Source organism: Epinephelus fuscoguttatus, linkage group LG21 (assembly GCF_011397635.1).
Source record: "Epinephelus fuscoguttatus linkage group LG21, E.fuscoguttatus.final_Chr_v1".
Taxonomy (NCBI): Eukaryota; Metazoa; Chordata; class Actinopteri; order Perciformes; family Serranidae; genus Epinephelus; species Epinephelus fuscoguttatus.
The window spans coordinates 15,682,542-15,706,503 of NC_064772.1; the positions used below are offsets into that span (position 1 = coordinate 15,682,542).

General features: G+C 41.7%; 1 protein-coding gene across 11 annotated transcripts in view; it reads right to left on the bottom strand.

The window, feature by feature from the left end:
• Window positions 1-23,962, bottom strand: part of scrib (scribble planar cell polarity protein) — an 82,082-nt gene that overhangs the window by 24,664 nt on the left and 33,456 nt on the right. For 10 of the 11 annotated variants that reach the window (XM_049565137.1, XM_049565138.1, XM_049565136.1 and 7 more), the window contains exons 5-27: window positions 23,102-23,158; window positions 22,614-22,677; window positions 21,310-21,384; window positions 20,958-21,102; window positions 19,387-19,505; window positions 19,039-19,238; window positions 18,313-18,479; window positions 17,698-17,825; window positions 17,267-17,392; window positions 16,838-17,023; window positions 16,338-16,703; window positions 13,421-13,483; window positions 8,320-8,409; window positions 8,152-8,229; window positions 7,747-8,064; window positions 6,049-6,129; window positions 4,021-4,269; window positions 2,645-2,755; window positions 2,374-2,550; window positions 2,167-2,283; window positions 1,669-1,857; window positions 1,115-1,234; window positions 355-411 (exon numbers count right to left, since the gene is read on the bottom strand). In XM_049565137.1, coding sequence (XP_049421094.1) covers window positions 355-411; window positions 1,115-1,234; window positions 1,669-1,857; window positions 2,167-2,283; window positions 2,374-2,550; window positions 2,645-2,755; window positions 4,021-4,269; window positions 6,049-6,129; window positions 7,747-8,064; window positions 8,152-8,229; window positions 8,320-8,409; window positions 13,421-13,483; window positions 16,338-16,703; window positions 16,838-17,023; window positions 17,267-17,392; window positions 17,698-17,825; window positions 18,313-18,479; window positions 19,039-19,238; window positions 19,387-19,505; window positions 20,958-21,102; window positions 21,310-21,384; window positions 22,614-22,677; window positions 23,102-23,158 — 3,283 coding nt within the window. The remainder of the gene's footprint in view (window positions 1-354; window positions 412-1,114; window positions 1,235-1,668; window positions 1,858-2,166; window positions 2,284-2,373; window positions 2,551-2,644; window positions 2,756-4,020; window positions 4,270-6,048; window positions 6,130-7,746; window positions 8,065-8,151; window positions 8,230-8,319; window positions 8,410-13,420; window positions 13,484-16,337; window positions 16,704-16,837; window positions 17,024-17,266; window positions 17,393-17,697; window positions 17,826-18,312; window positions 18,480-19,038; window positions 19,239-19,386; window positions 19,506-20,957; window positions 21,103-21,309; window positions 21,385-22,613; window positions 22,678-23,101; window positions 23,159-23,962) is intronic. The other variant, XM_049565129.1, reaches the window with a different exon arrangement.

Below are 23,962 nucleotides of genomic sequence, written 5' to 3' on the forward strand. Positions count from 1 at the left end.
AGAGATGAGAGAAAAAACAGAAGGGAAAGAAAGGATAGATCCGCACACATTAGAAAGCACTCTATTCATTAGCTATGGGAGCAGAAAATAAAGCATGCAAGGTGGGACATTACAGGAATAGTTCGTTCAAACACATTACCCACACAGGGTGCAGAGGAGAAGCTTCATTCACCCGATAACAGACAAACCTGAGCTTCTGCCTCTAAAAGCTCAACCTTATTGTACACACCCGTGTTCTGCATTTTTCATGAAGCACAAAGTGTATTCTCTTGCCTTGCTTTATTGACATCTATCTGCTCATCAGTTTTACCTCTAGCCTTCCCAAAACAGTCATGGATTTTCAGTTTCACTTACCACTTTCTCCATCTCTTCTCGCTCCCACTGTGATGTCTCTCTCACCATCTCAGACTCCTGGAGAAGAGCAAGTTTTAAGATCCTTACACTCCCAATAAACCGTTAGTATTCATCCTGTAAACCTTAGTGGAAGAGTCATTTAAACCGATGCAATCTCCATGCCTTTCCATGTGTGTGCTTTGATAAAGGCTGTACGACAAAAACTCCAAGTTGATCAACGTGTGCAGAGGATCAACAGACACTAGCATTCAATAAACCACCAAGCCCCTACATTCCTTTAGTACGGGCAGTCTCCCAAAAGCTCATCTAGACAAAATAACAACTGTGCTGGCGCTTTCTGGCTGCCATGGTGAAAAGATGGGTATGCGTGGCGTGCCTGTTTGGAGTTGAACTGTGCTGTGGTTGAAAACTCCACCTGCTAAAACCAAATTGCTGTGGGAGCACAGTGCACAGAATGGCTGAACAAAACAGCTGATTCACGTGTTGACTTGACCACTGTCGTTTCAAAATTGCCAAAGTGACTCCTGGTATGTGGGTGAATGAGGTGCAGTGTTTCCTGGAATACTAACTAACAATGTTCACTCCCTTTACTCAGGGCTTTTAGGCTTTGTCAGATGTAAACAGTGCATGACCACTAAGTGCACAGTGAGTGCAATAACCTCACCTTAACTGCACAGATAATGTTATTGTTCGTAATAACGATAGGTATTTAGTAAAGATAATGGTCAGTGTATAAAACTGTGTATAATCTGTGTCGTACCTTCTGCATGATGTCAATCTCCTCTGGGCTCAGGTCTCGGTCTATAGAAGAGATGCTCTCCATACTGTTCTTACGGACGATGCCAGTTGCAAATGGGTTGGCAATGATCCCGGGAGATGCCTGGAAATGGACCCAAAAAAGGTTTTGTTTCAAAATGTCATCAGTATTGAATTATAAAATCACAAAGTAAAAACACATAAGAACATAACATAACATGGACCTATATTGAGTTTTATTAAATTACTTTTTAAACCACAGTATACCCTTTGGCACAATAACATCCACAGGAGTGGACAGATGCATTTTTTAGTCAGAGAGAGAAATGTAAGACAAAATGTCATTAAAATCTGGTTATAAATACTTTTAACATCTTATTTTGTGGAAAATATACATTTTACACGTCTGTTTGTCTCAGAATTAAAAGATAAAACAATTGCTCCTGAGATACTTGGTGCATCTCCTCTCCCGTCCACCATTTTGAATTTTTGATGCATTATCTCAAATCAACAAAGATAGTCAATGCTGTCTAAATCCAACTGCTCCTGCTGTCTCACCTCCACTGCAGCCACGTTTTGTGGGTCGAAGCCATCACACATCAGCAGGACCAGAGAGTCTCCCACAGCTCGGAGCACTCGCACGGCCTCTGTGTGCGTCATCCCCAGCAGGCTGTGGTTATTCACCTCCAGGATACGCATGCCAACCTTCAGCCGGCTGTCTCTTGCTGCGGCACCAGTCGAACTCACCTGTTCGAATATAGATACAGGTTAGTTGATGACTGTAACTGCCTCGGAGTGTCTAACAAAATAATAATGAAACTCAGGCCCACAGATTTAAATTTCCTGTGTCATCTTATACTTTACTTTAAATAATTTGTCCTTACTTTCTCCGTCAACAACTTTAATACTGCTTTTTTCTCGGTAGAAATTTGCATTGCTTAATTCTTCTGTAGACAGCAGACTGAGCGTGCTTATAGTTCTCAGTTTGATGGGATATGGATTTAGATAAAGCTTCATAACTGTAATGCTATCCAGTATTGGACAATGTATCAGAACCTTAGAGATGAAGATGCCTTCATCTGTGGGGTCGAAGGGGTTTCCTGCATGACCCTTGGCCCCTCCACGAATACTAATGCCAAGCTTCTCCCCTGGCTGCTTCTGGATCATAATTTCCTGTAATGACATATAAATGGCTCATCAGATGAGGTAAAATGCATCAGCTTATGTTAGTATGTATATATTTGGTTGAGTTGATGGCCTCACCTGCATCCCAGGTGGTGAAGGGTCCCTCCGCACTAACATACGGATCTCCTGCTTGTTGGCTAACAGGGCTCGCACAGCCTCCTGGTGTGTGGCATGACGCAGGTCGATGGCGTTCACTTCTAATATTCGGTCGCCGACACGCAGTCCACTTTGACATGCTAGACCATGAGGGATCACCTGATGACAAGACGGGCCGTAAAGAGTGAGACACAAAATGTACTTTGGGAGAGGTTAAAAAAACACAAGAGTCACAACTCTGTCAAAGTCATACCTTTGAGATGAACACTCCAGGTTCATTGATGCCGAATGGATGGCTGGCATGATCGCTGCCGCCCACGATGCTCAGGCCTAGAGGGCCACCTGACTTCACCAGGGTCACTTCCTGTTAGGATTAGAAATAGAAGATTTGTTGTAACAAGAGATTTTTAAACAATTCAAGTCTAAATCTAACAAAAGTCAATCAACTAAAGATCAGATCACAGTCATGTCTACATCTATAATTTGTCTGATTAACTCAAACCAACCTACAGCTTGCACATACATATCTTTACAGGAGCCACTATTAAAGGGATAGTTTGGCTTTTTTGAAGTGGGGTTGTGTGAGTACTTGACCATAGTCAGTACATAACCTACACTAGATGTCAGTTGGCGCACTCCCAGCTTGTAGACAAGGGCAGGAATCTAACATGGAAGCTAAGTAATGTACTGCTGTGGACGGAGGCAGCAGCAAAATATATCTTAGCTACCTAAAAAAAACAACTTTATCAGTTCAAGTGTACGCTATATATAGTATATTTTCACAGCTTCCATTAGGGAAATGAAGCCGTTACAATGGTCTCTTCAAGGCCACCAGACTCCATTGAGAAAAACTATGATTAAACATTGCTGAACACAGTAGCTGCTGGTCTACCACTGCCTCCATCAGTTAGTTAGTTTGTGTTACTGTGTGACTTTGGTGTTTTAAAGGGTTAAGTCAGACTCACCAAAGTCACACAATAACACAAACTAACTTACTGACTGAGGCAACAGTAGATGAGCAACTGCTGTATTCAGCAAGCATAAAATTTCTGGGTTTTTTCAATGGAGTCTGGTGGCTTTGACGACATGAAGCTGTTAATGGCTCCTTCGTCTGAAGAGGCTGTCTCAAGTTGAGGTAAAGCTGTAAAGATACTTACAATATAGCATACATTTAAAGTGACACTGATTCTTTTAGGTGGCTAAAATACGTTTTGCTGCTGCCCCCCATCCACAGAAGTACATTACTTAGCTTGTGTGTTGGCACCCGGCCTGCTTCTCCAAACTGGGGGCGTGCCAAACGCCATCTACTGTAGGTAATGTACCGACTATGGATAAGTATCTCATACAACCCCACTTAAAAAAATCAAAACTATCCCTTTAAGTAAACATATTTGAATTATTGACAACTGCAAATGCTACACTCTAAAGTACACCATTATTTAAATTAGACCAAGCCTTCATACCATGCACCATCTTCTCTGGAACTGGACAGCATTAAGGATAAGGCAGGGGCCAAATAACAAAACATTAACGCTGAATGCCTTCATGAGGCTTTTATAGCATCATCGAATAAAACTAAAAAGCTATTCAACAAATTGAAAAACAGAAGTTGCTCCTGAGAGCTCTCACCTCGATTGGATACTCGTCCTCCATGCGGCTTAGGTTGTTCCCATGAAGGGTGAGGCCGTCCTCCTCCTGGTCTGGTGAATCTGAGGGCTCTGGGGGTGGAGGGGAGTGGGCTCGCGCCCGGGATTGACCTGGAGAGCCCCCTGGTGCACTCAGGTCTCGCTCCACTAGGAGGGCGATGGTGGGGGAGGTGCCGGTAAGGAGCGCTACTGCCTGGTCATGCCTGGCCTCTGTCATGTCTACACCATTGATCTGGATCGACAGTAAAACCAACCACGGAGGGTGTCAGCCCACCAGTACGCCTCCAATGACAACGGGCCACATTTACCAACGGCCGGATGAACATTAAAAAACAAATACATGCTTAAAACGGCATGCTGCCATCTGTCCCCTCTTGTCAGACTGCACAACCCATCATTCAAAAATATTTATTTATCAGGCTGATATTTATTTCACTGTGAGTTTGTGAGTGCACCAAAGTGAGTATGGTTATTTGGAGAAGAACCCAATACCTATACAGAGCAACAGGAACAGGCAAAGAAAAAGAGGGAGGAGGGGAAACAGCGGGCTGCTGCTGGCAATGTAAGCTGGCAGAGCTTCCTTGAGGGTAAAAAGCTACTAGCAAGCAAAGCTATATTTCCCAAAAAGTTATGAAATTCCCTAAAGTAAGCTTATGCTGTTCTCCTTTGATGTAATCAACAATTTCCTACCCCTTCTTGCCTTTATTTACTTAAAATACAACTGGTGTTGCTCCAAAAAGTTTGATCTTAAGTCAACAAAGGCAAGCAGGAACATCCTAAATAATTACTGAATTATGAGCTTTTAGATAAGGGGGTAGCTTTCAGGCATGCACAGTCTTAAAACTGCACTCTGGTCCTAAGTGACAAGCAGAGGTCAGCACTGACCCGACAGTACCAGCTCCTACCATTGGCTGATATGCTGCAGCATACAGGCTCAGCCCACTCCACCCCAACCACCATACCCACCACCAAACAGGCAAGGAGATGCACTTAACACATTAATGAGCATGCAGATGGAGAGAGTGTGAGAAAGAGGGGCAGTTTACGAATAGACAAAAGAAAAACTGCCGGACGAAAGAGGAGAGTAAGCCCGGAGAGAAAGCAAAGAGGATAGTCAGGTAGCTTTTCTGTGATTTCCAGGGGGCAGGGAGGAGTGCTTTAAAGAAACAGAGTAGGAGCAGTTTCACATTCAGCACACTGGAGAGGAACAGCAGGACAAGTCAAAATCAGCCACCTTCATTCAGTTTACAGTAACAGTGTGTGATGTCGGTAAAAACATGCAACTCAAAGAGTTTGTAATATGATGACATTAAAAGAGAGCAAAGCCAAGCTTGGACTGTGATCAGTGGAAGAAATAAAAGAGACTGGAGTCTTCATGCACGAACCTTTTAGCGTTGAAACACATAACCTAAATGCTGCACTATTTTACTAAGAGCGAGACAATTTGCGTCCAAGAAAAGAGTTAGAATTAGTACGAGGACTGTATTAGTATTTCATCTCAGCTGCAAACGTATGAACCTGATATGTGAGAAGTGAAGTCTGAAGAGTTTTTTTTTTTTTGCACGTGGTCAGAATGGGATCTGACACAAGTTAGTCTGAACTATCTGAGTTATGACAAGACTTAACTTGAGTGATACAGCAGTGTTGTGGGCTCATTCACAATAAAAATATTAACATATGTAGCAATAATGACATTAAGTGTTTCCTTTACATTGTGCAAGATAAAGATGGGACACCCTCTGCAAAACTGAGAACAAAGGACCCAGATCTAGATTAATTACAGATGACATTATCAGGTCATGCTGTGTGGCCAGCTATAACAACACCAATGTCCATTTCTCAGGATGTACTGTGTTATATCTAAACCTCTACTAGAGGTAATCCATGAAGAGAAAAATGAGAAAAAACAAATTGATTCTCATTCTCATATCCATGACAACACTGTAAAGGAAGTCCTGTTCTGATCACACTGAATACTGATGCCTGCATGGAGGTGATGGGTAGTACTCACAGAGATCACCCTGTCGCCTACATGCAGTATGTTGTCTCTGTGTGCCGCTCCCCCTTCTGCGATGCGAGAGATGTAGATTCCCTGAGGAGAGATGAGAGAAATTGTCAAATATTAAACTTTTACCTATTTCTGAATAAATTACTTTGTATTGCTATACATATTTTAAGACTTGTTAACACTATTTTTTAAAGGTGTAGTATGCAAGAATTGCACGTGTTTGGCAACACACGTGAAAATACAGGCAGACAGCAGATCTCTGCAGAAAAATACACCGTCACACACTTCTAGCAGGTAATAAGCAATGACAGAGAGGGGTTATTTTTTTCTTTTTTTTCCAGGAAAACCCTGCATAGTATACCTTTAAAAACTGCATATAAAAAGAGACGTTACTGATACTTGGTATCTAAAAATGGTTAAACAAGTGGGAGCAGTTACCAAGTTATTCCATGAATCTTTGCTGGCCTCCTGTGTGTGTATCAAATTAAACAGGGTCCTGGTAAACGGGTCTGGTGCAACAGGGTGCAATGCTGTGATGAATCAGTGTGCTAACTCTGAGCTGTCTAGAAGTTCAGTTACCAGTCAGTCAACGTGTGATATCCCACAGTGTGGATCTGAGCCAATAATAGAACTACCTTCATAAAGCGTGCCAATGGTAATCAATAAAAGAACACTGAGATAACAGCAGCCCACAATGCCACAAATTGTGATTTAAAGTTGTAAACATAAACAAAGAAAACTACACATGCTTTACAGCTGATAAACAACGTAGTCTTTGATCACAAAGACACATTAGGACTCTGCAGCACAGGCAGCTCATTAAAACCACGACCCCTGAGACATGCTGTCTCTTTTCTCAAACAAATTACACACTTTGTTAAACAAATAAAAACACAGCTGAACTCTGCCTCATTAAAACAAAATGTACAAACACATGCAGGAGCAAAGTCTACTGCACCTCCTCCCCAGATCAACCAATAACCAACCAAGTCACTGCATCCAAGAGGCAAGACTTACAGTCAGACCCGCCTAATTCATCAGTGTATGAGTCCTTTCCTCTTTGTGGGCTCGTTGAGCTGCGTGAGTTGCAAAGCAGTATTGCACTGGCCCAAATAAATACACCTCAGCCCGTCCAGTTACACTGGACCTATCAGGTGTCAGGGCTGGCTATTCATATCTCCGTCTCCCTGGTGATGACTGTAAACTCTGCGGCTAGAATAGACGCTGTTAAAAGACAGATTGCTGCAACGGAGACTGCAAACACTCTGTGACCTAACTTCCTAACTTCAAGACTTATTATTAGTGACAGTATGAAAGATAGTGTTTTAAGCTTTTGAGCAGGCCTATTAAACTGGCGGCTGTGGGTCAACAACAGCCCGCTGATGAAGCCAGACCTCAGTCATATATCATACATGAAAAATGACTGATTCGACTGATGAAACTTTTAGTTATCAACACACTTGTGACTCATTTTTTCATCAATCTACTGACTGATTAATCAACTTATTGAAACCTAATTGAAAAAGGTTCTTAAAACAATATTAGGTTATTGATATCAACCATATCACCCAGCACTATCTGAAACCATGATGTATACAAGGCACCTCACTGACAGGAAGCCATCAAATATGTTCTCCATAGCCTATACACAATGTAGTCTATAGTCAGATCATGGTTTAGTGGTGTCTTTGCATGTCTCACCGTGTCTGCTGTGCGGTAGGGCGTTGAGCCTTTGCCCCCAGCGATGCTGAATCCCAGCCCCTTGTCGTTTCGGATCAGGCAGGTGGACAGCCGCTGTCGAGGCCCGCTGGGTGTCGACTCTGAGTTGAAGGCGATGCCACTGCTCCGTCTCTCCCGTGGGAAGTAGTCGTCCTCTGGCCTCAGCGGCGTGGTAGTGATGGCGTTCTCTGGCTCCACCATACGCTCTCGTAGCACCGACATGGAAACCGTAGCACCGGAGCTACGAAGAGCTTCAACTGCTGTGTGATGTTCTGCTTCATGGAGGTCCACTCCGTTCACCTGAGACAAACAGAGAGAATGACTGACTTGTAATGCTGTAAAACAGGTAAGTGTTGCAAAAGGAAAAGTTAACACAAACTGTTTTACCTCCAGGAGTTTGTCTCCCACTTTAACCCCTGCTCTGGCTGCAGGACCCTCTTCAGATACTCTGGAGATGAAGATTCCCTGAACACATCAACAAGAAGAGAAATTAATGTGTGTAATCAACAGGATATGACTTCTTGATCCTATCCAGACTCCACGTACACATCTTACCTCATCATCCCCCTTGTAAGGTGTAGATCCTTTCCCTCCAGCTATGCTGATACCCAGTCCGCCTGTTTGTCGCATGATGGTCAGCGTGTGCTGCAAGTTGAGGAGGGAGGAGTCAGCACAACTACTAATGAAACCCCTCTAAACACCACTCAGCTCAGGACAGATTGAGAGGGAGGCGAGCCCACAATGTTGTTAATTTCATTAATTAAAAGTTGATTGCCATTTATTGTCACATCTTATACTTCATTATATAAATTATGGGTGACCTCCCTCTTTCTGCCAGAAGGTGATGTCAGTCTTATCACAGCAGCATCCTGTCATCATGCTAACAGATAGATGGAGAGACACATTGACTTGTCTGGAGCCTAACGTCAGTTTCAAGTGGAAGATGGATGATTTGTGCCTTGAATTTAGCTTTACAGACATTTTAAAGAGTATGTTTAGTATTTGTTAACCTGATCTCTACTTTCCCATGTTTTTGTGTCGAAGTAACTAATGCAAACAAGGATTTTTGAAACTGGTCCAATATTGAGCAAAAGTGCTGCAGCCAGCAGCCCCTTAACAGGCTGCAATGCAAGTCTCAGGGCGTGTGTACACTGTCAAATTACATCCACTAGACGTTCTTTCAACCAAAAAAAGAGCCCTGACATTGTTATCACCAAATCCACCAGACTCCATTTAAAAGAACTAAATTTTTAACTTGTATAGGGTCAGCACATTTCACATTTAACTGGGTGAATTAAGGAAAGACGTGGAAAGATGAACCAAGATGTTTTTTGTGAGTTTGTTTTGGTTTTCTCAACTTTAAATGAAGTGTATTTTACAAGGATAAAATCACTGTTTATTCAAATGGAGTCTGGTGAGTTTGACAGAAGCAATTTCAGGGCTGATTCTAGTTAAAGAGAGAAGATCTTTCCCTTTGACAAAAGGTCTATTTCTGTAGGGATCTTTTCCATTATGCTGTCAGACACTTAGAATAATCTGAGCCTGTCAGTGGTTAAAACAAACACTAAGTAAATTTACAGTGTGCATATACCCAGGGTGGTTACATTAGAGCCTGTTTCACAGCTCTTGCTCAATACTGGACCAGTCTTCTCTGTTAGTCACTTAGACACTTAAAACATGAGAAAATAGGATCCAGGTTGTAAAATACCGAAGTTACTCTTGAGGTAAGTAAGTTGTATGCTTGTATGTATACTGAAAACGGCATGGCCAAAAAATGGTCATCTATCAGTAACCACTTAACTGACAGTACACTTCAGACATATGTAAAGTGAAAAAATAAACAGCCAAGGGCCTTCTTGAATTGGACTCACATAGGGTTGATCCTTACTTAAACATACAATGTGTCTTGTGTATGTGCAGGACAAGGGACTTTAAAACATGTGAGGTAAACACTACATATGGCATAACAGTTTGTGTATATTCTGTGTACTTGCAAGCCATGCAAAACAGGGGAGGAACTGCGGACAAATGAGGGACAGGTGGAAGGAAAAGGGGGAAATGTCAGGAGTAACAGATGAAGAGTGTGCTGTGTCCTGGATGTGGAGACGGTGTTGGACTTGTAGTGTAGATACCCCAGTATTTGTTGTAATGAGATAATTTCTTTAGCAAACAATACAGACATAACTACAAATGTCTTTAAGATCACAAAAACTTGACTGGCAGAGACATTTTTCATGCAATAGTAAATCCCATCCAGTGACACATTTCAGTACAAGTTGTCTTCACCAAGACTGGAGAGCATTAGAGAGAAATCAACGCTATAAACAAAAGCATGCTAGATGTTTAAAAATGAAAGAAACAAACACAAAACAAAAAAAAAAAAAATCTACAGACGATTAAAGGGATAGGTCGGACTTCTTGAAGTGGGGTTATATGAAGTACTTCTTGATTGTCAGTGTATTATGCTCCAAGTTTGGAGAAGCAGGCAGGAGTCTGATACAGAAGCTAAGCAATGTACTGCTGTGGACAGGGCCAGCATCGAAATGTATTTTAGCCAAATGTATTTAATCTATATCAGTAAAGGCGTACGCTCTCTTAAAAGTAGGACTACATTGACGAAAACAGTAATTTTACTTTGTTGGAAATATGGGAGCTGTTGGTCTACTGCTGCCTTGATCAGGTCGTTTGTTTGCATTATTATGTAACTATGGTAAATCCAAGCAAACCCTTTAAACACCAAAGTCACACAATAATAACACAAACAAACTGACTAATCGAGGCAGCAGTAGACCAGCAGCTCCTGTGTTCTGTGAGGTAAAATTACTGTTTTTGTCAAAGGAGTCTGGCTTTGAAGGAGCAATATAATGGTTTCAGTTTCCCTTAAAAAATTACTGTCTGATCGTACAATAAAGTGGTGAAAATATTCAAAATATAGCGTGCACTTAAACCGACAGTGATATTTTTAGTTGGGCCTTTTATGGTGGATAAAAAACATATTCTTGCTGCCCCTGCCCACAGCAGTACATGGCTTAGCTTCTGTGGTGGTACTCCTGTTTGCCTCTTCAAACTGGGGGCGTGCTGACCACCGTCTACTGTAGGTCACACACTGACTATGGAGACTCATACAACCCCTCTTTAAAAAGTCTGAACCATCCCTTTAACAATTCAAATATTTTCATTGCAGCAATTTTAAGACTTGAGTCATGTGTAATCTTTTAGTGTTTACAATATCAAAATCAAACTACTGAGAAGTAAACTTCTTCCATCTTCATCAGTCTGGAGCTCCTCCTCTTGTTGGCAGTTGAGTTACCTGCTATGAACCAAACAAAGACACCTGGAGGAAGCCGGTGAAGCAGCCCATTCATCCCAGGGCAACATGGAGTGGACAGGTGATGAAACGGAGCGAAGCAGCAGAAGCAGAGGAAAGGTAGAGTGGCAGAGACGTAGTGTGGCAGAACCTGATGCTGGACTGGGATTCATACTACTGTGGCTACAGTTTTAGCTGTTTGGGGGCAAATTCTGCCTAAAATGTGTGAACAATGTGTGAACATTTTAGAGATGTGGATTAACTTGAGGAAAACAACACAACTGAGGGCATCCAGGGGATTAATGATTACTTGTGAAGGTCAGGGTTTCCAACAAATTAATAATACTTGAAAGGCGACCAACAAAAGTATTTATTGTTTCAAGTGCTGCGCCATAAGCAAAGCTGTGGTTCACTGTAAACACAGGGGTTGTTGATTCTACATTACATGCAATATGTTTATTACCAAAAGTCATCTGGCACTACAGACTATGCTGTTACTCAGAGCTCTGTATTTGATATTTACTTAGCACTGTTTATTCAGTGGATGGCCAAACAAAACTCCAAGATTAAACATTAGAATTCTGTTTAACTTACATGCTCTACTAGAGGACATCTGAGGCTCAACATGTAAGGCTTTAAGCTTAACCTTTTCCAGTACCAGCAAAAAAGAAAAGGAGCCTACAAATGATTAAGGAGATAAATAAAAAGGACTGCTGCACCTCATCTTACTGGTGGTTATTTTATTTTATAATCAGGGGTCAGTCAAATGTTCACTGCAACTTGTGGATAAAAAATATGGTGGATCACTTTTGTAATGGATAATGTTGCAAGGGTGGTGCCATAAAAGAAGCAGCTGTCATGATGAACCTGTTAGATTTAGAGCTGCATTACTGGTGGTAGATATGAATGGCACAACATAATTAAGGTTGTAATGGTTTGTGTATATGTGCCAAACTGTCACAGTGCGGGGGCACAGTTTCGTGCATGCAGCCACACACAGAATACACAGTTTGTAGATTGATGTACGTTATGCAAAACCAAATTTCACAAGGACAGGACAGTTTGGCAGTGTTGCTTCATAATTGTATGTTTTGTGAATGGATAGACATCCAACACCCTAACACACATTCGACAGCATCACCCAGATGTGCCAATCACCAGGATGAAGATAAAAAAACCAAAATGGACCTGAACTCCCTCTCCCCGCTGCTTTTAAAGCAGCCTCTAGACTCAGAAACAAAACACTATAAAACAGTTACTGGATTGGCATTTACATTGGCGTAGAGGCAATTTGGAACTTATCGTAACTGTCATCCTGATGCACAAATTTTATTTTTTACTATTCTCTTCATTTTGTATTTTCAATTTCATACCATAAGCAATGCTTTACAGTTTAATAGCCTGCTGTGACCTGTTGCCTTTTGAGAAAACTCTCAGCTCAGTGTTCCTACAGTGTAATACAGAAGGGTCTTATTCTGATAAAAATAGTTAACCAATGTTGCCAGAGGGCAAAATGTGACCTCAGTCCCCTACAAGAGGATTTTGTCTGTCTTTGACACTTGCACTACTGTCTGTTAAAAATAAATGAGGAGAAATGTATCCCTATATGTTTGTTTTTTTCCTGCTGTATCAAACTCGGATCAAGCCGTGACCACTGAACCAGGATATGAACCAAACTGTGATTTCTGTGTAAGGTTACACATGAAAATTATGTATGGAAATTTTGTCCTGTGACTAGGAGCTTGCACAAGGATGGACAAACAAAATAAGTAGGAAATATCTGAAATTAAGTCTCAAAGTGAGAAATAAAGGAGAGATGCATGTTCACATTATATGTTTGTCACATCATGAAAAAGAAACCGTTAGCTAGTGTGTAACAGTAAGTTAATCAAGCTGACCCCATTGGCATTTGATTCATTATTAAGGGACCTACAGTAAGTGTTCAGTCAAATCCTATGGGACATTTACTTCGCTAGCTGAAGCTGGTTAGATACATGGATACATCTGAGTAGAAAAATATAAATTATTGTCAACAATTTATCAATATCTGGAGTGCATCTAATTTCCCCTGATGCACTTAAACGCAGCACATTTGTGACACCTGCAAAAAGGAAAAGGAAAAAGATAATGACTGTAATAAATAAAACATGGCTACTTCCTTCCCACATCCTGGTTCTGCCACACTGGCCATCTCACAGATGAGTTGTGGTTAGGGGGCTCCTAATGATTGGCTTGGATTAACCATGGATTTCTGTTGGAACTTTTCCACCTCTAAATACAGGTGGGTGAATGAGTGGGTGAGTGGGGGACATAGAGAGACATACTGGACAGGAAAGAGTATGTACAGACCTCTTCCTCCTCAATTCGAGCAGGTTCAATCAGCAGATTATTGACTTGATCAAATGACACCCCCTGTTAGGACAGGAACCAGCGAGAGGCATGCGGATTAGTCAGGCCAAAATAAAAATATGCTCACACACCCACTGAAAAGTAAAACAAAATACACTTTCTCACACTTTCCATAAACTTCACCAAACACACCAACACTCAAATGTCTGCTTGCAGGTTGTGGGACTTAAAAGTCCACTGGGATGAACCACCTTGAAGCAGAAACGATCCCACACTCACTCCCCAGCCACCAGAAGCAAATACAGGCAGAGATGAAAAGACAGGACCAAGGAGCTGAGCTACAGTGCAACACACACAGTGTAGAGAGAGCGGACAAAAGAAGGCAAAAGCTCCCATACCAGAGTAAGCCCAGCCTCCACACCACAGAGAGAAAATTCCTCCAGGAGTAATCTTTAATTCAAACAACATGCCTACTTTCTTAAAAGAAAATATGGTACAAGATCAAAGTACACTTTCAGCCTGCGAAAAGCCAAAATATCTGAGAAAATTTTCGAAAAGTAATTCACAGAAAGTTCCACAAAAAGGTTTAAGAAAATCACAGCAACCGAAATTTTTTTTGCTGAATCTGATTTACAAGAACAATGTTTTCATCAGTTAGGACTTGGTGTTACAATCCCTGGAGTTACAGCCCGCTTCATGCCAGAGCATAGGTGTTTCAGCCGTGACCACCCGGCAGAGCCACCCCCCGATACATCATCAGTTGTGCACCTCAGGATCTTACAGGGCTGCCACTGAATGTCAAGGATTCGAATCATGAGTTGGAGAACCCTCAGTCAAATGAAATCCTTCAAGTAGTGCAGCTGTTTTTTTCAGTTTTGTTTTTGTGTCAGTTAGAGTACAGTGTACGTTTCAGTCCCCAGATTTAGCTGCAGAGTGAGTGCACCTCGCTTTCACACTGCTCTCCACTACAGGCAGGAGGAAGAGAGGTTTGCCTGGTCAGACTCTGTGATAACGTTATCATCTGCCTTCTGCTTAGAAGTGGTGAATTTACAGCTCAAACAACTCAATACCATATCGCGCCTCGCTTTTTATTTGATATCTAGTGTCTGCAAAAAATGTCGTTTCGCATTTCCAATCTGTCATTTGTGTAGTTAGCACACATTAGCTTGGAGTGCTAACTTGCTTAGCGTAAACATTGCAGTCATCCTGAATATCCCACAGAAACCCATTCAAACTTTTACTCTGCATTCATGTGGTGTCAGAATAATAGAAAAAATGAGCTCCCAACTGCGAAAATTCATGTGAACGCCCCCTCAAGACGGAACAACAACTGGGAAAAGTGGGCAAAAATTTTGGTGCGTGAATTGCCAGGTTGACGTCATATATGCAGAGACATGGTGGATGAAAAGTAAATGCTCAGTTGATAGTAATAAACTTTGCTTAATTCAAATCTGGGAGTCTGGGACAAGATCACTTTGTAATATAAAGCTTCAAACTGTTATCAATGTGTTGTTCAAGAGCAATAAAACACAACACATCTTCTTTGTAGCATCCATGTTGTTCCCATGTTACCACTTAAAGCTCATAAACACAGCAAAGTCAGAAGAACAACTTTTCAACTTGAGAAATGGGATCATCCGAGGAGCACTTAAATGCAGCATTAAAATCTATACTTGAACAGCCAAATCAGACTTGACTGATATATTCTGAATTGGGTACAGCCCTACAATCTTACTTTCTGCAATAATTTAAGCATCCCATAAAAGATTATTACCATATGACACAAACAAGGCTCATTGGATCTCATATTCCAGCTCTGCCTGCACACGCTCTGGTTGGTCTGGGGTCAGCCACTCAAACAGACCCACATTCACAAACACACACAAAACAGATTTGGTGAGATGATGATGTTTGATCATAGTGTTAAAAAGGATTTCTACAATCAGCGTGATATATCAAAAAAAATAATTCATCAAGTCTCCCCAAATACTAATGATCAGTAATAAGGAGATTCATTTTCATAAGCAGCACCAGCGCAGACTTCACGCACTCCATTCATTCTTAACAAGCACACAAGCACAATGTTACAAGAGCAGAGTGTGAAAATGTCATTATTCAATGGAATCAGGAGAAGTTTAGTACTGAGCTGGGCCAGTGTTGTGCAAGAAAGGCCTGCAGCTGCTTGTGTGGAAGGAATATTTAACATTTAACATCAAAGAATTTATATGGTACGTTAATTGTGCAAAGATCAAGAAGCTACCTCAAGTGGAAGCAAAAAGGTTTAAAGTGACATTTATCTGTTTCTTCTCCAAGTATAAGACAATGTGTGTAAGCTTTTTTATGTTTATGTGTCAAAGAAATCTCAATGATGTTAGGTACTGAAAGTGTTTGTATGTGTTTGTTGAAGGACATCTTGTCTTTGCGTGAGACAGAGCAAAGACGAAGCAAAGCTCTGAGACTTGTCGAGTTTGTGGTTAAACCACAAAATCAGCTCCTGAGGAAAACACCTTGATTTACAGCTCAAGGGTAGACGTCTTTAATTTCACAGTGACCCTGCATGCAATGCCACATCCTTAATATATGCTGGCAGCCCACTCCAAACTGAATGCAACTTGCAAGGTGGTAAGAGCACTCTATGCATACAGTATTAAGCGTTTGCATAGATGCAATGAGCAAGCAAAAAATATATTCAATTTAAATATATTCTCAACATGAATAGAATATATGAGCATATAATAAGTTAATAAACTGATGTGCTGTGTGATGTGCCTACACTATAAGACTATGGACAGAATTTCTAATAAGGATGCAAATGTAGGTGGTGAAATATTGTTTTTTTTTTTCTACTCATAATATGCATAAGTTTCGACCCAGCTTCCAGAACTGCACCCTGCCAGTGGTGGGAACTATTCGTTACCTTTACTTGACTGGAGTTGACCTGGAGCCGGCTGTCGTCAAGCTCCTCCATTCTGTGATGGTGCTGAGGAGTGTGTATATTTTGCTCGTCCTCTTCGTCCTGCTCGTCCTCATCAGCTTGTGTCGAAGAGTTCAGGCCGTCAGGACTGAAGCCCTGCAGCAGCGCAGCCACTGCCTCGGGCTTGGGCAGCTTGGTGATTTTGAAGTGCTTCTTGTAGTGTGGCGTGTCCTTTCTGATCAGACGCTGCTTCTCTGCGGGGAGAGCCGGCCTCTCCTCCTCGTCACTCCTCTCACCATCTTCCCCATCCTCGTCTTCGTCTTCCTCCAAACCACGGATGATGGGCTCCTCTGCAAAGTGCACCGTGGGCTAGAGAAGAGGGGACCACAGAGAATTTTCCTTGAGTCAACTAGGGGAACAGTCTTTCTTCTTAAAAAGGTTTTAGCCAGGTAAATACATACAGATTCTCACAATTTTATGAATAAGATGTTTTAAATATTCACCTCAATGTACTCCACCTCCATCTCATCCAGCTCTTCCTCATCCTGAGGGGAGTGGCCGTCTACAAGGTCTTCCCTTTGCGAGGCCACGGTCACATTTTGTCTGTCCTCATGGGAGGTGGCTGACAGTGTGCTATTGGACACCTGAGAGTCGTGACTCTGATTGGAGAGGTCACTGAGCCGTTTCTCCTTAAACCAAAAGCATCAATTCCATTATTTCAGGATCAAGTTTACCACTGACTAATGACGCAGTGAGTGGAGGTACACTTCTGTTTTTATTTTGTGCATAGTGAGGCCTTTTATCAGTGTAAACACAGCATGTGAGTGATGTCACAAGCCAGATAGATTATTACAACAAAATCAAATCTCTAAATGATAACTGGCTGCTGACAGACTTGACAAAATTATCATTACACAGTTTGATGTGTGTACCTGTGGATCAGGGGACTCTTCTTCTCCATCAGGTCTGGATGTGTAAGCTTCATTCCTCCTCTCCTCAATCACCTTCTTCATCACCTTCAGCTCACTAGGGTGCGGCGTGGCTCTGCGCTGAAGGCCCTGACACAAAGAACAACAGATTGAATGTGAATAAGTCAACAAATTGACATAAGTATGGAGCTTCATAACTTTGATCAAGCACAGAAAACAGTCAGATGACTTGGTTAAAATAAATAAAGAATCCCCTTTCACTTGGACTTGATGTCTCACTCAAAGCAAAACTATTTTCAATCAGGATTAGCTCAGACAAATGACAACAGAGATGTACAGTATCAATGCTGAGAAGAAGGGCAAAACAAAAAATAATCTGAGCGAAAAGACATATAAAGGAAAATAGGTGACACTGTATTGTTGTGTTTCCTCACTCTGCGCTCTGCAGCAGCCTCATCATCCTCGTCCTCAGCCTTGGTCTCTTCCTGGAACTGGATGACTGACACTCGATTCAGGTTGCTGTCTGTCCAGCTGTCATCTACACTGTTCTGCAGCAGGTTCTCTGTAGAGCATGAAGGTTAAGTGTTGAGTGGATAAAGTTGTCAATATAAGCTTAAAGATAGAATACTTTTGAGTGGACAGCTTCCAGAACAAGATTCTGCAAAGTCTCACAAACCATGTGGGGTTTTATGAGCTACCACAAGTTATCTAAATAACTAATACAAACTGTAGCTCCATATATGAGCCAGCTTTCCTACCAGTTAATACAGCAAATAACATACTATCTTATTATTAAAAATAAGAGATTTAAGGATCAATTTGTTGAACAGATATGTCTCAAAAATATGCATTGACATATAACAACAAAGAATCAAGTAAAGTCACACTATTGTGATTTAAAACGTGATAGAGTTGCATTAGGACACATGCACAGAAGATTTAAATGTCTTACAGATTTGAGTGACAGACCGAGACTTATCCTGTCATATATGTCTAATGAAAAACAATCCAATTAAAACTTCACACTGCATTGGCTCAGTGCCACTCACCAAGGCTCGGGGAAGGCTGCTGGGGTAGTAAATAGCAGGTCAGCACCTTCTCTCCCGTGCGGTCATCGTCCTCTGTCTGGAACTTGAGCATTGGCTGTGACTGGTTCTCTGCAAGCCACATGGCCTTCAGGTTGAGGTTTGTTAGGGCAAAAGGCAGGTTTTGTAATCTGGACAAAAGAAGGGATGAAGGATGAGCCAAAACGTATTCTGTTCAGTAAGAAAAATTAATTATCATTCACCTGGTACTTTTCTGATCTGACAGAGTTAAATCGGCAATCACAAAACTCTCTAACGTGAAGTTAAGAGTTTAAAGAAACTATAATTTAATGCATTCATACATCAGGACGTGCACTGTTAAGTGAACACAGGGAGAATAAAATAATACAGGAATAACCTTCATACTTCTGCAGAAAGCTTGCACCCTCTTGAACCTTTTGGAAATTACCAAAGACCCTTTGACAATGATGCATTTGCTTGAGGTTTTCGAGACATCATTTCCATAATTTAGCACCACAGCTTTAAAAATACTTCTACATGAGGTGATATTATTATCTCCTGAACACATTAAACAGGCAAAATTGGAGGAGCAATGTCTCTGCAGGATACTGGTAACGCCAAAAAACCCTCTTGGCAAAGGCATTCTAATTAAATCTTTGACCTTAGCATGAAAGGCTACTGTGATTTTTTTTTCTTTTTACACAGTTCAGCGTGTTAAGTGTGGTTTACCTGTTTCCAGCCACATCCAGCACATGCAGCTCAGTGGCATCTGCAAGCTCAGCAGGCAGCTTGCCCAGGCGATTGTCTCTCAGTGAGAGAACGTTGAGGCTGGCACAGCCGCCCAGCTCTTTGGGCACGCTGCCCAAACGGTTACGGTCTACATTCAGGTTGGTCAGCTTCTTCAGCTTGCCCAGCGAGCGAGGAAGTGACTTTGAGGGAGTAAGAAGGGAGCCATTAATATTCAGTGGAATGATAATGAAGCTTAATAGCTGTTAATTGGACTTGGGTATTGATGTGCACACATAAATCCCAACTGGGTCAGTGCAGGGCTGCTGGAAGTGGTTTATATCTCCCTACCTGTAAAAGGTTCTCTGTCAAGACGAGTTCTGTGAGGTTTTCACACTCTCCTATTGAATCAGTCAGGTGGGTTAGTCTGTTCTGGTCCACCTTTAGGATGGACAGCTGTTTCAGGCAACCTGGACACAAAACACAATAACATTTTAAAAACTGTAGCAATAGGACACCAACAATAGATGAGACATGTGATCTTTTCCAATATGGGCCCTTGCACTTTAATAAAATAAACTGTATTTAAAAATGAAAACAAGCTCTTGTCACTGACATTGTTTTTCCAGCAGAGGGCAGTGCTGGTCTTATTTGACAGAGCACTGTCTGCTGCACACAGTAGACCCACCCCAGACTTTACTTAATCTGGTGCTGCCTAATTAGATGGCAAAGTTTCCCTGAGTGCTCAAAAAATACACTTTCCACAGAAGGCACAGAGAAAAAAGAAAAACTGAATACACTAATTAAAATGAGCAAACTGTTGCTGTTCTTTCATGTCACCCTACACTGGCCTTATTTTGGGCTTTCTGTTTGAGAAACACTTGACGATATTCTAACATATGTACAAAAATTTAAAAGGGACTGACTATGAAACGCGAGGAACATTACAATAGAGATGACTGTAACTAACTCAATATTTATCTATTAATTTGGGTGATGAATTTTATGACATAATTTCATGTTCCAATCCTGCTTTCTAAGGCCATGTTCAGACTGACTTGAGCCCTGCAGCTTTCTAATTTTTAACTGAATGTCAGTCCGACGATGTAGCATGGCTGCCAACACAGAGTCATCCAGCAAAAATTACTTTCCAAAGTTGTAAAATCCTGTTATTGAGTATTACACAATGTTGTGCAGGGTTTTGCTGTTCAATAAGCCCTTAAAAGCACAATCTGTTACTCAAACTGGACTTTCAGGATTGTTCTTCATGTCTCACTGGTAGCTTACACAACACACTACTAACACATCTCCCTACAGTTTTAACGCAGGGCTGTTCTCAGTCTAAATAACTATAACAATAGCTATTTTTAAACTACCTGTTCAAGGAAGGAATCTAGCGCTGTTATTTCGTCTCTCCACTCTTCATAAAAGGTACAAACACGGATTGGGGGTAAGAGTTGTTCCACCCTTAAGCCAGCAGTGAAAGTAGTAACAGAGCCGAATCATCGTTGCTGAAGAAAGTGTGGACTGGCAGGAGAGGAGGGTGTGATGTCTGATGACATATTATATGTGCGACCCACCACTGGGAGATTTAAAAAGCAGCTAGCAGCAGTTAGCAGGTAACTCAAAGACGAGGCACAGCAGCCCAAAATGTCTGCACCCTGAGGAGACAGTGAGACCCACAAGCTCCTTGTGCTCCAAGCAGAGGATGTCATCAAACGCTGTATAACAGGGATGGCAAATAATTGTTATTGCCAGGTTATTGTGCAGAAATTCTGACACTTATGTATGTCACACTAGAGACCGTTGCTGTTGTGTTACACGTCATGCCGGCAAAACGAAGGAACTTCACTGCCGCAGTATTGCAGGATCTTTGTGTAAAATGGCTCATGTTCCTTTCTGCCCTTCTTGTGTTTTCTCACCTATGCTGTCTGGCACGACCTCCAGCAGGTTCTGTGTGAGCAGCAGGTCAGTGAGAGCCAGGAGGCCGTTGAGCTCTGAGGGGAGCTCCTCCAGACGATTCTCTGACACATCCAGACACACCAGTCTCCGGAGGTTCCCAAGCTCCTTCACAAACACAATAAATACCACTTTCAGTGAGCCGCAGAGGCACAATACAACCATTACCTTCACAGCACAAACAAGGGAAGAAATCTGCTAGTGGGAGTTAGTTCTGCATATCCGTAATATAGTTTTATAAATATTTCAAAATAAAAAACATAACGTTGTTGAAACAGGGCAGCTTTTAAAAAAAGCAAATTAAACTGCACTTACTGGTGGTAATGAGGACAACTGGTTACGGTCCAGCCATAGCTCCCTTAGATTGGGGAGAGCACCGAGGGTGTCCGGCTAAGTAGGGACGAAGCAGAGAGAACGAGAGGAGGGAGAACATTAGGGCAGTTGAACTATTTTTGTTAATGTTTGAAGTGCAAAGCAAGAGACTGTATGCTCTAATCAACACACGCAACAGTAAGTGAATCTGCTCCATTTGAAAATGGTCAGAGGGGGTGAGACCACAGCAAACAGAAATCACGTGCCCTAAGTGGACACGCACACTGTACATGAAGTGGATGATTAAAGGCAGTGTTTATTCACGTCAACATTTTGATGTGAGTATGCGGTAGAGCAGCTTAGCCTTTCATTCACAGTTTTATTAGTATGACTTCTACAAGAGTGAAATGTTCAGTTTGACTTTAATTGAAATCTAAATTGATCTGATCTGATCTTCAATCTTTGTATTAGTGTAACAGGTAAATAACTTGAAGAAACATGATCTTTAAACAGAGTTCCTCTCATTGGGATCTGGGATTCCTTACACTTTTGTTGAAGCTTCAAAATTTTTTCAGTATTGGTTTTGCTCACAGGGCTAAAGTCTCAAAATGACGTCAAATTAAAGTGATGAGTGAAATTAAGGAGAATGTACGTTATGCAGTGGCTTATGCCAGGCAGGGTTACATCATGATGTCAGGTATTTGCTCAGCCTCCGCCCTTTTCAGGTCATGAGAATTTGTTTACCATCCCATGAGACATGGTAGGCGTTCCCAAGCTCTAAGCAGCGCTCACTGTGTGGTATAGGACATGCAGGGCCTCAGGTCTAGCAGACAGGTTCTGCCATGTTTGGTGAAGTAAACATGTGGTTTAGATCATAATTATGTGGAAATGTGAGATGGATATTTGTGATATGTGTCACACTGTGTGTGTGTGTGTGTGTGTGTGTGTGTGTGTGTGTGTGTGTGTGTGTGCGCACGTGCACTGCACTCGCAGTGCAAACCTAAAAATAGATTATTTCTAAAGATATTTTTTGGGGCATTTTTAGCCTTCAATGGATAGGACAGACAAGTGTGAAGGGGGGAGAGAGAGGGAGAGTGACACGCAGCAAAGGGCCACAGGCTGAAGTCGAACCCGGGCTGCTGCGGCAACAGCCTTGTACATAGGGCGCCTGCTCTACCACTAAGCCACCGACGCCCCAAAAATAGATTATTTCAAGGCACAACTGAGTGTGCTGTTTGGGTACTCAACAGTGAATTATCTATTGTGTAATATACTGAATGGTTAAAGGGGATGAGTTGGTGACTTACCAAAACTTCCAGTTCATTGCTGCCCAGGTCCAGCTGTTCCAGTTTCACCAGGAAAGAGAGCGACCTGAATATACACACAAAATAGCACACACAGTAAGTCACACAAGCATGTGCCCTGAAAGAACAAAGAGCAGAACTTTGCAAACTATAACGACATACCATTATTTGGCATGTACTAACATACGCAAAGAATGTTTCTAAGCTGTTGTCACAACAGTTAACCTGTAGTTTCTGTCATGTTCATTTACTCTGCTATAAATCTCTCCTAAAACTGTTACATTTGTAAATGAGAGAGCTTCTAACTAAAGCTGCTGATTTATAAAAATAAACGATAGTAACAGTAATAAAGGAGAAACAGCTGTGACAATTCCTCATTCATTGTGAGATCACTGTACTGTCAACAGGCACTTATTGTGCTCAATGGAAATGGTGGGAAATTTTATAAGTGACAGAGCCTTGCGTATGTCCACAAGAGGGAGATGACTTACGTAGGTAGAGACTTCAGCAGGTTCTCCCTGAGCTCCAGTGTCACCAGGTTGGCCAGGCTATAAGAGGAGGAGTGGCAGTGAAAAGGAGGCAAGTGAAAGAGAAAGAGGGGCAGGAGTTGGCATGTGGCGAGAGGAAAGAATGGTGGAGTAAGAGAGGGGGAGAGGAGAGGCAGGTTGGTTAGTCAGATGGCAGGTCTGTTCAACCGGGCTGCCTGGCATGGTGAGGGGCTCCTCCATCTGTCTGAGCACAGCAGTGGCCAAGAGCCCAGATACCGGCTGCCTCACAGCCCACTGGGCAACAGAATTACACTCCCTGAAAACCTGCTCGGCCTCCTCATGTATCAAGATCTAACTGAGTTGGAGGCCTTCAGTCTGGAAACATGGATCAGTGTGATGGCTTGATTACAGAGATTTTACAGTTTATCAAACAGTTATCAAATAAACATCCTTTAACACCACCCAACCAAGGTTATTATCATTTATTGAAACTAAAAAGTAAAAACTATGTGTGACAAAACATTTTAGTCAGCGGAAATAAAAATAAAAACTAGACTTTAGGATAAAATGAAAACTGACTAAAACAATATTGTGTATTTACAAAACTAACTCATAAAATAATATACAGGAAATGTCAATAGTTTGTCAATTTGGTCAAATCTTCAACACAACAAGCACAAGGAGGAATCTGGCAGCTGTTTATGGAGACTTGAGTATGACTGTAAATCAACTGCCATCAGATGGTGCTGTCTTTGTATTGTAACACATATTCTGAACTATCTTGCTCCTGACGGAACCCCTTATTATTATAATAAATAAAAAGGACTAAAACTAATAATGAAACTGAAACTAATCAAAACTAAA